The sequence below is a fragment of the Oxyura jamaicensis genome, chromosome 1 (genome assembly GCF_011077185.1).
Source record: "Oxyura jamaicensis isolate SHBP4307 breed ruddy duck chromosome 1, BPBGC_Ojam_1.0, whole genome shotgun sequence".
Taxonomy (NCBI): domain Eukaryota; kingdom Metazoa; phylum Chordata; class Aves; order Anseriformes; family Anatidae; genus Oxyura; species Oxyura jamaicensis.
In genome coordinates this window covers 86899213-86913204 of record NC_048893.1, presented here as the reverse complement: position 1 = coordinate 86913204, position 13992 = coordinate 86899213, and the positions used below count along the sequence as shown (strand labels likewise).

Here is a 13992-nt window from a genome sequence, read left to right as displayed (position 1 = left end):
ATGAAGAAAGAATCACCAAATTTCAGAGAAACTGAAATAAATAAATAAAGATCCAGAAGAGAAGGTGGCAATCCTAAATTTAATCACTGTCCACAAACTCACCCCAAAACTGATTTTAAGAAATTCTTTCTACAGAGGTGTTACAAGCAGTTTTGCTTTTTTAATGGTTGTCTTGATCATACACAGTCCGTGTAGACTCATGACTGTGAACACACAGTACTATCTTAACATGAGAGCACAATAGCAAAATGCTAGTCTACCAAGTCATAAATGTTTGATGCAGAAAGTGTTAAGACAGCTCAAGAACACCTTGAAAGCTCTTGGTTTTGAGACATCTAGGTGAAATGAACAACAATTTTGCCAGCCTACACATGGTTGTGTAGGAAGATTATTACGGCTGCTGACTGATTAGCTAAACTGTCTCTGGGAAAAAAAAAAAAAAATCCTCACATTTTGACAGCTGTGCACACAGACATCATACAAATAACTAACTTAAAAGGGACAACATCATGGTAGAGTTTGTTTAGAGAGACTATCAGTAAAAAGTGCAAAGTGCATCTCCTCACGCAGATGGGTACCATGGTTTCAGTAAGCAATTGTTTAGGTAAGAAAAAGCACATTTTGCTAGTTTTCTTATTTCTGATGTCTGCACTTGATACTTACAACAGTAAAACTAAAACTTCATAATGAAATTAAGAAGTGTGAATATCCAAACCTAGTCTGCTCTCAGACCTTTAGATCTCCATTAAAAATTAGAAAAAACTAATCAAAACCATTCACCCATTCCTACAGGGGAACATAAAGAATTGGTTGTTTCACTAGGATAATCTGTACTATCCATACTTCATTTTTATATATGTGCCTGCTTCTGCAACATGCTGGTTTTAACCTACTAATAAACAGAGGGGATTAGTTGTATGAACCAAAAGTCAAAAAGCACCACTGACGGAAAAATTTGGATCCCACTGTCTGAAACATCCTTCCTTGCTTTAAAACCAAATTAACAGTAGTTTACCATTTCCTCTCCTTTGATAACTTTTTTTTTTTTTTTTTTTTTTTTTTTAAATTTTACTCTTCAGAGACTTCTGGAATTTCAGCTGAAGCTTATTTCCCTGCTTGGAATTACCTTCAATTTGTGTTTCTCATGCAGTAGTTTAGTGCTGATTAGTTCCAATACTAAAAGCCAAGTAGAGATTGATTGAAAACAGATTTGTGAAAATTAATCTCTCCATGCCAAAATAAGATTTAAGATAAAAATCATTAACATGGAAGCTCTTCCACATGCTCCACTGTGACCTAGTGTTTTTGCTTTTTGTTTAGTTTTAGGAACAGAGCATGGTACATCTTAAATTACATTTTCATTATCTGGAAAATTAACTGGCATAGGTAGTGGCCTTCCATTTTTCAAACTGTATAATTGGATATTCTACCTATAATAACAGGATTTTATCTTTTATTCTTACCATTTCAACTGATCCATCCTTTGGATAATAGAGAAGCTCGTAACGCCGAAAGAGTGAAGCATTTGGGTCATACCATTCAGCAGTGAAAGCATATCTATCATCTTGACTCTGAAACAAAAAAGGGAGGGCAATCAGAGCAACCATACATGTTTTTAAATATACAAATAATAATAACAGTAATAGTAGTAGTAATAATAATAATAAATAGCAAACTTCCTTGCATTTGCTATCAGAAAAGTCAAAAAATTCATTAGTAAATGCACAGCCTGCACATCTTCACCTGCTTAACACAGCTGGTGACATCTTTTCACTTGTCAGTTCTCATCTTTTAAGTATGATGAAAACAATACGGCAGTTTTCCAGGCAATCTCAAATCTTATTCTGATTTCATCAGCCATTAAATCTGAATTGTTGTAGCAGTTCTTGGTAGGCCTTAATTTTGTGAAATTGAGCCAGGTATCTGACTTACTTTGGTATGTTAAAAAAGTGCGTTTGCTCACAATGAAAATACTGAATTTTAACATATTTCCCACACAACTTACAGGAAAACACTTTCCTCTTCCTGACCAGTGACACCTGAACTTCTGTTAATGCTGAGATAAACATATTCGAGCAAAGGACATTAGTTCAATTCACTACTTAACTGCCTGAAACTTACATAAAGCACAAGCAACCTGATCTCATTTACACCTCATTTTCTGCCATTACAGAGTGTGACTTGAAAGGTAGACTGCAATAATTATGAAACTGTACCTACATGCTTAGCTTGTCTCCACTCATCCTTCAGGGAAGCATGCACAAAGGCGATGCAGTGCATGTGGATGTGCAGCTCCAGCACCTCTTAGTGGTGTGTGTTTGGTAGCTATTGGTCCTACAATACCAGTTATTTGATAGCTGCTAGATGGAGCTCTACGTTTTTATTTTCCATAGACCTGCTAAATCTGATTGCTACTCCTGAGGGCAAGCGTGGTCTCATCACAGGCTTCCACTCTTCAGAGGAACCTGTACTCTCTTATCTTCAACATTTAGGTACAACTGGGAGTTGAAGTTGCAGCCAAGTAGGCTTTTTTTGACCTTCAGATTTTAGAAAACAGCAGTATTTCAGTTATTTCAAAGACAGCCCACTAAGCAACCAGACAGAAGGAGTTCCCACGGGCTTCAGTGACTACTCCGGAACATCAGAAGTAAAGAATCATAATCACTTTTGTGGTGAGTGGAAGCCTACAGACATTAAGCCAAACAAATCCATGATCTTGCTTTTGTTGTCAGTGCAGTTTTTCTTTCAACGTCTTCAGCTTAAAACTGACATAAGAGCTTTTGCGGGTTAAAGACTTAACAGAAGCAGTGATGGGTAAGAATGAGATAAAAAAGAATAATTTCATAATTTCACAGTGTGGCAAATACGTATGTCTGGTCAGTTAAAGGCGCTGAGGCAAGATCCCCACTCCACTGTCAGCCCTTACGGTGCCATCCACTGCAAAACAAAGACATGACTGTAACACAGAGAGACTTGCACAGTGGGAGCAGCACAGTCTTATCTCTATACTACACACTCAGCCTTTGACATTACTTAAACATATGTTTTAGGTGAAGCATCCTGCACAAAAACTGCTCGAGGACTTAGCCTAGTTTCAGGCCCTTATTTACGCTAGTCATGCTCGTGTCTTCATTGCTACCACCGTCATTCTAGACATATGTAAGCCAGAACAAACACCTTCCTACGTGAAAACTCACACCTTAGTTTTTCCATATAGGCATGTCACTGGCAACAAACAACAAGGAGGGCTGACAAATTATAATAAATGACAAATTTTGCCCTTGATCTTAAATACACTCCTACTGCTGGAAGACGAGCCAAAGCATTTGACTGATGAGTTTGACCACCATCTGATCAAGGATGCATGTTACACAGAACCACTTTGAAGAAGCTGTCTACCACAGAGGTTGTCTGAAAAGAAAAGCTGTCCTTGTTCCTCGAGTACTACCTCCAGATGAGGACTAGTGACGTAAGATATAAACGAAGATGCACTCCTCATAACACCAAGACACATACAATTGCATTTACGTTACCAATTTTATATTACAGCATCACTTTCAAACATGTTTACTAGGTAGCGCTTGACAGAGAAGCTACTAATTTTCATTTATGTAAAACTTTGGAAATATCCAAATGTTTACTTGTCTCAGGCAAGTAATACGTTTAGATGAACAAGCAAAGAAAACGCCTTTAGATTTTTCATTTAGTCACCAGTATCTGCGCATTTACAGTGAAGAACTGCATTGTGTCTTGTCTGTTGAGGAATTGGCCTGCTTTTTTTTTTTTTCTTTTAACATATCCTTGGTTTTAAGATGCATTCAAAATTCATTTTCTGAGATCTTACTCAATGTATGAGCTATTCACATTTGCTATTTGGCAAGCTCTTCTGGCCCCTGCTTTTTATTTAGCTGAATGGCAGAAATGACCATTCTGTATTATCTTCTTTCAGGATGGCAAGCAAACCCAAGGTAATAAAGGCTACTTAGACTTGGAAAGCACTGCTGAGCTAACCCCCAAATGCCCAGTAATGGAATCAGTTAGCAGGAAAATTGGAATTGGTTATTATTTTATATCTGAAAAACACACAGAGCTAACAGTTTTCTAAAATGATCAAAATTAAGTCTGTAAAGCTGGGCCATAACTACAATTTCCTCTCCTTTATAGACAAAAATATCACAATAAGTCATTTTTAAATGCAGAGAACAGTATCAGGAGAAAGCTTACAAGCTTAAGGAAAACATTAGAAAAATAACTGGAAACAGATTACATTTGTGAACAGGTAGATTGTTCCATACAGCAACGTGAAGAAATTCAATATTAAAAGCAACCTGTAGATTCTGCCAAGCAAGTACAATGTAAAACACGACAGGACTGCAATTTTACTATTGCAGATTCATACAGATAGCCTTAGAACTGACAGAAGGCAATCCAGAATGCAATCACGAAATCGAATAATGCAAACATATTCAGATGAGCCCTTCCCAGGCGTCGCTGTAGAAGTGCCACTCCGACTCATCAAAAACATCAACCGATTTCAAATCGTACGTTTTTAAAATTGACTACATACTAAGCTCATAATAAATCTTTTTAAATGAGAAGTGAGCCTTTTGTTTAGTTACTCAATGCAGGAGGATTTCAAAGACAAATACCAAACTCAAACATCTGTCCACTTCCCATCACATACTGTACGGTTTGCAATAGAATATAAAGGCTCCACAACCCTGAAATTATCTTTTACAAACATTTACTTTCATCTTCCATTAAAGTGCACAATCACCATAACTGCTATGGCAGACAACTCTCCTACATACTCTTCCGTGAGTGTGTCCCAGGCTGCCACGTGGAAAGGAGTCTCAAAGACGGGCAGATACTATGGGAAACATGCTGTGGCTGCTCCTTGCCTTCTGCTCCTCCTCCTAAGAAAGGCAACTCACAGAGAAAACACATGTCCAGAACAGGGTGATCAGAGACCAGCAGGGATCTGTCAGGTGGTGTCGTGCTCAGTGCACCACCCCACTCCAGATCAACACCATGTCCTTCACAACCTTCAACCAGAGATGGGAAACGGCTGACACGGACAGTTAGGGACTGGTGAAATCATGTCACTCTGAACAGCTCAAGTAGTAACAAGTCAACCTATGAATACCTTATAACTCAAAAAAAATCTCCTCTTAAAACATTATTTCCATTCCTTTCTCTATCTGCACCCTCATCACAATTACACACAGCCTCTTCGATCACGACCGCACTATTAACCAAGCAATACCTACTGAGACAGAAATACTTTTCCTTATGCTTTCACATCAGTGGAAAAATTACCAGCATTAGAAAACCCAGCAGTGACTGTCTGCTTTATATTCACATACTGATAGTTTCAGAGTTGCTGTCTTTAGTTCAGTTTTTGCACCCCCTTTCTATGGTAAAATCCAGGGCCACTGAAATCAGCGATCTCCGTTCACCTACTGCGAATACAAAAAGAATAATCTTTCTCTTTATTCCTTCTTTCACAAGCTGCAGGGAAAAACATTTGGATATATGTGTAGGTTTTGCTAGCTTAGGCTTTTTGTTTTTATTTCTATGTGTGAATACGCAGTAGGAGTATGTATTCTAAGGCTCTGTGCACATGAGAAACATTTATTGAAGTACAACTTAATAAAAAAAATAATCAAATATTGTACTTAGTTCTGAAAGTGATGGGAGTAGCAGGCACTTTGCTAGCATGGGGCTAAGTTCTGGAAGCTAAATCAAAGCATTTCTGACAGAACTGTGCTCATAAAAAACTGCAGCAGAGGGAAACAGTTTGTCTGGAACGTGGCTGCCAAGGAAGCCCATAACCAGAAGGCAGAACGCTTGGTAAACTGGGCAGGAAATCATCTCTTGTCCTGGAAAGCTTGCAGATTTCCAACGGGCTTCTGTTCTGCAGTAAAACAAAAGCAGATCTTCCAAAGCTTTTCATGAGAAACAACAGAGGGGTAGAACAGCAGCTCAGGTAGTAAAGAGGTTGGGAAGGTGGAAGAATAATTTTATCCCTCTTGTCTGAGCAAGGCAGAACATGCAACTGCTAACATACAGTTATCCCAACTTCAAGGTGCTTCCTGACTACTATGCTCTTTTACTGTTTCAGGATGAGTATCTTCCTCTCCCTCTAGTTTTGACTGGAAATTTCATCCTAGAGAAGAAATCCTTATCTTACAATGGAGTAAACAGGAAATCAGGGTTTTAGGCAATTTGTTTCTACTGGTCATGTGAAATTTCTGGCTCATCATAGTCTAAGAGAAGGGCAGTTGAGATGATTCCCTATGCTAACATACTGGCAACAAATTTTTACTAGCCTTTCATATGACTTTATTCTTTTTCATTATAGAGATAATTCTGTCCCACCAGTGAGCCTGAAGTTAATGTTTTTCTACCTGTTTGCCAATTCTTGCTCTGAGCTGTAATCTCTACGATCTCTAGCTGACTAGGAGCAACCACCTGCGCTTAAAACAGTTACCAGCCTGCAATGCACCCTGACTCCTTCAGCTTATTTCTCAAGAAATTTCACATGAAACTATCAAAATATTTCTTAGAATTACAAAAGCTCTGAGGTATCTGGAAGTGCACCTTTACATGCTATTAGTAATCCTGCCTCTACTGGGGGTTATACACGCTATCAGGAGCGGCAGCATGCATGAAATTTTGACACAGGCTCACGGCCCATTGCCCACATATTTATAAGTTTAGGAGTCACAAAGAACATCGCTGTTTTAAGTGGGTAGCTTCATGTCTGCTGCTCCTTCGATTTTCCCGGTGACTCAGTGACTCTGAAATCCAATCTGAGGGAAAAGAAATCAAAAGGACCTGAATCAGCTCCCACTGAAACAATAAAAAGACTGCATAAACCTCAGCAGAAGCTGAATCAGAGTCAAAAAAGACCCGTCTTGACCTCCTGATTTCCTATTTTGTAAAACTCTGTGCCATCCCAGGGAAAAGCTGCGCTCAAACACTGATCTTAGCGATCAAGCTGTTTGTATGAAAATTACTGGGAACAGGTTGGGCCAGTAGGCAAGAACAATCCTCATACTGAAGAAGTATTTCTCTTCATACAGAAAGAAAACTTTCTGGAAAGAGAGCCCTGAAACTTCCTAAAATTCTGGCAACAGTTTTAAGAGAAACATTTATTTAACATCCTGGCTGCTTCCTATGCCAGGCTGTTGGCACTCTCTGAAATACCCTGGGAGAGCAAGAATATTTTTATAAAAAATTAGATGGTATTAAAGGACAAAAATACAAATTTTACAACTTTTCGGGTAAAGATATGAAGCTGACTCCAATATAAGGTAACCTGTTTATGCACTAGCATGTACTTACATCTTTTAGAAATAAATAAATAAATTACAAGCGTATGCAAGTTTGCCGAGCACACTCTTTGGCAAAAAAATAGACTTTGTTGTAATGGCCAGCCCACAGGTATCTTTCTTCTCATCTTTCCTATTTTTTCTGTAGAACCTACATAGAACTATTGCAGTCTGTGTTGGTGCCTTCCCTCAGCAGATGTTGGCCTCGTGCTCTTCAAACAACAGGCTGAAGTGGGGGACCTGACCAGCTGCCTTCCTCAAAACCTCAGGTTCTCAGAATCGGATCCAGAAGTTACTGTTGTAGATGTATGATTAATCTCTTAACAGCAGGTATCTAAGTCTTGTTAGGAGTTATTTGAAACAGCTCCTCAGAGCTCACAGATCATTCAATCTGCTGGACTAATCACCACTTCAGATTTAACTCTACCACAAAAGGGCTTGAGCAAACAGTGATAAAATCCTAATCTGTGGAGCTGGAACCAGGGCTTGCAGCCAGATCCATCTCCGCCTCCCTCCAAGGCAGGCACTCGCAGACTCATGCTCCCCCAGCAGGCCACGGGTAGAAGCATTGTCACAGCACCACCTGCTTCCCGAAGGGCCCCAGAAGCACTACTTCTATTGCTTTAAACTGTTCGCTGTTATTAGCTTTAGTGTTCTCCCATTCTAACATTCAGACAGCTTTGCTTTATTTTCAGCTGAACGCTTTTAGGTGTATCTCCCCAGCGAACAGGACACCTAGCTTTTCAAGTAGCGCTGCGTTCTCATGTATTCAGAACACCAGACAAAAACTATCACTTCAATGAGCTTTAACGATGGGCTCAACCAGTGGGCTAGGAGTGCTTTTCTTTCGGGTGAGGACATCTCAGATGTGACAGTCCCCTGCGGATAAAACTATGAAGCTGAAAGAGCAAAATCAAAACCATTTAAAACAATTGGAGTCTCCACAAAAATATTACATAAAATGATGAAGTTGAAACATCAAACAAGACATGTCAAGCTAAATTACATTAATAGATGCCAAAATACTTAATGAGTTGGCCAACACCATTTGTGCAAACAGTTTTCATCCAGGAGAGGGGAAAAAAAATCATGACCGGTCTTCTGACATGCTAAATAAAGACTGATGGAAGTTAGAAAATGGAACCGGGATTCCTCTGCTCCCAGCTCTTCTTGGACTGCTTGTGCAACCTCAGGCAAGACAACTTAACCTTATGTGCCTCCTTTCCTCCAACTTTAACAAAATCCTTACTCTGGGAGACCTTACCACACTCGAGGTACTAGTAAATGTACCTGCATCTGCGCTGGGGCAATCTCAAGCACGAATACTGTCTGGGAAGAGAATGGATTGAGAGAAGCCCTGAGGGGAAGGACCTGGGGGTGATGGTGGATAAGAAACTTGACACAAGCTGGCAATGTGAACCTGCAGCCCAGAAAACCAACCTTACCCTAGGCTGCACCAAAAGCAGCATGGCCAGCAGGGCGAGGGAGGTCATTCTCCTCCTCTGCTCTCGTGAGACCCCACCTGGAGCGCTGCGTTCAGCTCTGGGGCCCCCAGCACAAGAAGGACATGGAGCTGTTGGAGCGAGTCCAGAGGGCCACAAGGATGCTCAGAGGGCTGGAGCACCTCTGCTGTGAAGACAGGCTGAGGGAGCTGGGGTTGTTCAGCCTGGAGAAGAGAAGGCTCCAGGGAGACCTTGTAGTGGCCTTCCAGTGCCTAAAGGGGGCCTGCAGGAAAGCTGGGGAGGGACTCTTTTGTCAGGGGGTGTAGAGATAGGACAAGAGGGAATGGTTTTAAATGAAAAGAGAGGAGATTTAGATTAGACATTAGGAAGAAGCTCTTTATTCAGAGGGAGGTGAGGCCCTGGCACAGGCTGCCCAGAGAAGCTGTGGGTGCCCCATCCCTGGAGGTGCTCAAGGCCAGGCTGGATGGGGCTTTGGGCAACCTGGGCTGGTGGGAGGTGTCCCTGCCCATGGCAGGGGGCTGGGACTGGGTGGGCTTTGAGGGCCCTTCCAAGCCAAACCATTCTGTGGTTCTATGAAATAAATGGGATACTTGTACTCTAAAAGCTGTAAAACAATTCTAGTTTACACAAAACAAACGGCATCACTCGCTTTCATACAGTCTATGCCTGGACTGCTACAGTGAGATGCCTTTCAGAGAGCAAAGGAATGGGGAACAGTTAGCAAAATAGCTCGTGTCATTTTGTCACAGAGCAAAGCACTTGCTGCTTCATCAAACATGTCTGTCTTCTTAGTTTCCGGACACTGTATGCCCTTCAGTTTGATTGAACAAGAAGGCCTGTATGTACAACTTCAAAAGGCAACAGTATTAGGCAAATACACTTCTGTACCACTTCACTCTGCCTTTCTTTAGGACTTCTTGTCCTTACTAAATGAGAAGCAAACACAAGAAATAATGAGCCCTGGTTCTTTCTACTCGTGTTTCCCATCCCCGACTGTTCTACCTGTAACTTCTTTTCAGCTCAAGCATTTAATAAAGGCTCAAATCCACCTAGACTCTCTGATGTGTAACTAGGGTTGAGCTCACAAGTCTCACAAAGTCTTTCTTAAAAGATGCCTTAGAAGGTTTCTTCCCCCTTTGCATTCTTGTGAAACCCAGAGGAACATCATTATCCCTCTGCCTGAAATCTGCCAGTAATTTCAAACTTACTGGGGAGAAAAGGGAGGACACAAGACAGTGGTCAGATACACGCGTGCAGACTGGGATCACATAAATTTTGTTTTTCTGAGGCAAGTAGGCTGAAAGCAGCTGTACAAAAAATTCCATTTGCACATTATGAGTAATTTCCTATCATCAATAATTCTTTAAAAGAAAAATATCCATTTATGAAAGAAAAGGAAGAGGAAAAAAAAAAGTGCAGAACTGCTAAACTGTTAAATGTTGGTGACAATTTTGCGAGAAATAAGAGACTTCGAACATACTGGTGGCATTTAACGATCAGCATTTTAAGTGGCAGAAAGTGCTCTCATTTTCAGCATTGTAATGCACCTTAAAACCCAAAATGAATCCTCAGCAATGCACACTTATTATGTTGTGCTATTCAACCCATCTTCTACCTTTCACAGTTCCTTTAATACAGGATATTTTTCAGGCAAAACATAAATCCACAACACTGTGCAGCTAGAGGTCTCAATTAGCTGTCTCTCAAATCTCATTTTCCTCCTCCTCTTCTGTCCATGTTTCTGACACAGGCATTGGTATAATTTTTATACCTCCAATTCCACAGCCCCCTTGCTGCTGTTGGTCCTCCCACCACTTTCTCAACAGGCTTTTCTTCAGAGAGTCAAGAAGATCGCTTTCAAATTGAGAAACATCTGGCAACTGCAATTTCCATGGCAATGTCTTGACTACAGACATTTCTCAAACTAAACCTCATATTCAGAAGTTCACTGGTGAATTCTCGAAGTCTTTTTTTTTCCTTTCCCTCTCCTTGTATAAAGCAAATCCTACGTATTGACAAATTCACACAATTTCTAGACAACTATTAGAAACTGATTAAGATTGGTTAAAACTTCAAAAATTTTAATCAACTCTGGAAATCTTTTAAACAGGTGAAACACTGCATTTAGAACGCTTCTCCTGCCATGAACAGGTGCTACTTCCTCCAGATCCAGTTACCTGACTCCCACTACTACTGGTACCCAGCTTCTCAGATGCCTTTTGGCATATGTATATGATTTTTGGCACATGGCCGTTGCTGCCCGGACCTTCTGCTGCCAAGTAACGTGGGGATATTTCTGTGTCCGTAGCACTGACCAAGTTAAACGTCACCTTTGACTGGGATTTCAGTTCAATAAATCCACTCCATATGTGCAGTGGTCTTGATGAGCACAGCCCTAGAAGGCTGAATACCCCAAACTTTCTTCCCAGATTTAGAAATCTGCATTCCCATCTCACAACAACAAAGTTATCTGGCTGTTCTGCCAATTTGCTAAGGAATAAATCATCTTTTACTAGATTATGCGAATTCTGTAGGCTTTCTATGTAGTATGTAGGCGTGATTAGTGTAACCTATTCTTTCCCTCTCCAGTCTCTCATGTAAGAGAGTCAAGAACTGAAATCCTCAACCCTTAACTCCAACCCTCTTCAATTACATGTTATAATTAAGTACTTAGTTATAGGATTCATGTTATTTTTCTAGTGATGTTGGAATACAATTTCTCTAAAACACATGAAGGACCCCATACTGCAGCTACTGCTCTGTGAAGACAAGTGTAGCTTTAGAAAACCAGCTAAACCTCATCTTGAAGGGAATACCTCTCCATTTAATGGATGCTACATGACGTACTTTATAAAGCTGAAGATCACAAGTTATATTATTGTTCTCCTTAATTACACGGCCCCATATAATTTCTCTAGTAGCAGTCAGTAGTGCTCAGCATTTTCCTACCTGCCTCCACCAACTCAGGAGGAGTGTGACAGTGAATATAGCAAAATCAGAGCTGTTCCCTGACTCAGAAAAGCATCTGTAACACAAGTCATCTCACAAACTCGGGGCACTTGCATAATTACATTTCAGGATACAGCTTAGGTGCTTTGCAGAATCCATTAGTAGTGGCAGAACTAGCACTGCCATGGTCGGTGGCTGGATGCTGGGTCTCTGACTTTGAAATAGGAGGTTAGCATCTGCATGTAACCCCAGAAGGGACAGCAGGGCTACACGTACACTCAGCTACCTGTGCACATCCCATGACACAATCCTTCCTGTATTATACTTACAGGAAAAACAATTTTAAAAGGCTCAAAACTCATTCAAACATTAATGTTGATAGTCACACTCAAAGGTAGTTTCCTTTTCTCTGTCTGTCACTCCAACTTTCAATTTCCAAGCCTTTCAAAACAAAAGCTCTTTGGAGGAACACTGTTTTTTGTTTGTTTGTTATTATTTCTTTGTTTGCTTATTTATTAGGACTGAGAAATGATTTTGACTTGTTTTCCACAAATTCTTATTCAAGTCTTCCATTCAACTTTCAACTCCTGGTAGAAGCTGTTTGGAAAATTTCCAGCAGAATGGTTCAAGTTTCAGATTGTTATATGCAGCTGGAAGTAGAGGTTCAAAAGGAAACACCTAAGAATCCTGAACAGAAGCTCTCAACAGCACTTCAGGCTATCCTAATGCCTTCAGCATCTTTAAATTATCTCAGCTTATAATAATGTTCTGAAAACTGTTCTGAACAAGAACCAATTGTTTGCCTTGGAATCACAGCTAAGGGAGCCGGTGTCCCTTGGCCCGCTGACACCAGTGAGCATTAACACCCTGTGTTTGAGTGAATGTTCCAAAGACCATGTGTGCTGCATCCACCTTGAACAGTCAGAGCATGTAACGGTGCAGTAAAGATTTACGATGCCCTGAAGTACGCAAACAACCCTGCTGACAGGTTTCTTATTCACTAGTATGGGCACTTAAAGCAAGTACTTTGCCTGCACTACTGTTTAACCAAATGCTGAAGTTAACACACTATTTTTTCCTAGATGGTGTCAAATATTAACTCTAATGTAGGTGGACTAAATCCAGACCTTAGCTAGCACAGATGTTGTGGTCATACACCCTTTAATCTGCTGTCAGACTAATGACAAATTAGTTGTGAACAGAAGTTCTCATGACAAAAGCTGTTCAGCAGCTTCCCAGGAATAAAGTTGTCAGAAAGTAAAACTATGTGGCAGAGATGCAGAGTGGGTAGCTTGAACCCTGTTCTTAAACTCTGCCATTCCTAATGACCTTTTAGGTCAATTTTATGAAGATTTCTTTGATGATCTAACAAAAATTACTTCTCTTCCAGAGCAAAGGACTTTTGTCACCACAATTTTGAGCAGCCTACATTAGTCCCCAGAGATGTGAAGGTCTCTGCTGGATGAGGGCAGTGACTGAAGAATAACAAACCTGTACACAGTCTTGGTCAAATTGCTTAGTCCCACCTTGACAGATATCCCCTGCATTAATGCATTTGATGCTCAGCACTTTCAGAAAAAGGAGGCTGTCTTTCCCACTTCATCCTTTTGTACAATGGGAATAGCCATCATCATGGTCCATTATACCAATGGGAACAACCATCAGCACGTCCATAGGACAGCAAGATTTAACGGATAAAATATCCGGACTGCTTAGGTATAACTCCCCACCTTGTCTTTCCCAAAAACAAGGCACAGGCAGCTCAGTTAGTTCACCCTCCTTTCCCACTTCTGCTGACTCTTCGTTGCAATGCTTCGTTGCAAAGCAACCTCTGCTGGTCCAGCAGCTGCAAGGACTGGATCCACACCGCAGCTCATCCCTTCTCCCCAGTGAGTTGGGGATGTTCAGGCTTCGAGGCCATAACTCCATCATTACAAAGCGTGCCATAAGAGAGAACATCAGGCAAGGCAAGGACAGCACTGCTATCAATTAACTAGAAACACATAACATAATGCAGTCCTGCTCCACACCTGCAATTTCTAGATACTACAGTAAGAGAATGAACACAGGAAAAAAATAAAAATAGAAGGGGTACTAAGTTTAGTGAAAGATCATACCTAAATATGCATGGCATTCATGTGGAAGAATAGGTACACAGCCTCAAGTATGCATGCACACATCCTTCCCATGTGTACACATCTCTGGTGTGTGGCTGCTCTTTCCAAGCATGTTAGAATATTCTG

At 40.7% G+C, this 13992-nt stretch overlaps 1 protein-coding gene across 3 annotated transcripts in view; it reads right to left on the bottom strand.

Annotated features, from left to right (window-relative positions):
* The window catches only part of NME7 (NME/NM23 family member 7), a 94422-nt gene that overhangs the window by 73909 nt on the left and 6521 nt on the right, over window positions 1-13992 (bottom strand). For all 3 annotated transcript variants that reach the window (XM_035314924.1, XM_035314923.1, XM_035314925.1), the window contains one exon: window positions 1464-1571. In XM_035314924.1, coding sequence (XP_035170815.1) covers window positions 1464-1571 — 108 coding nt within the window. The remainder of the gene's footprint in view (window positions 1-1463; window positions 1572-13992) is intronic.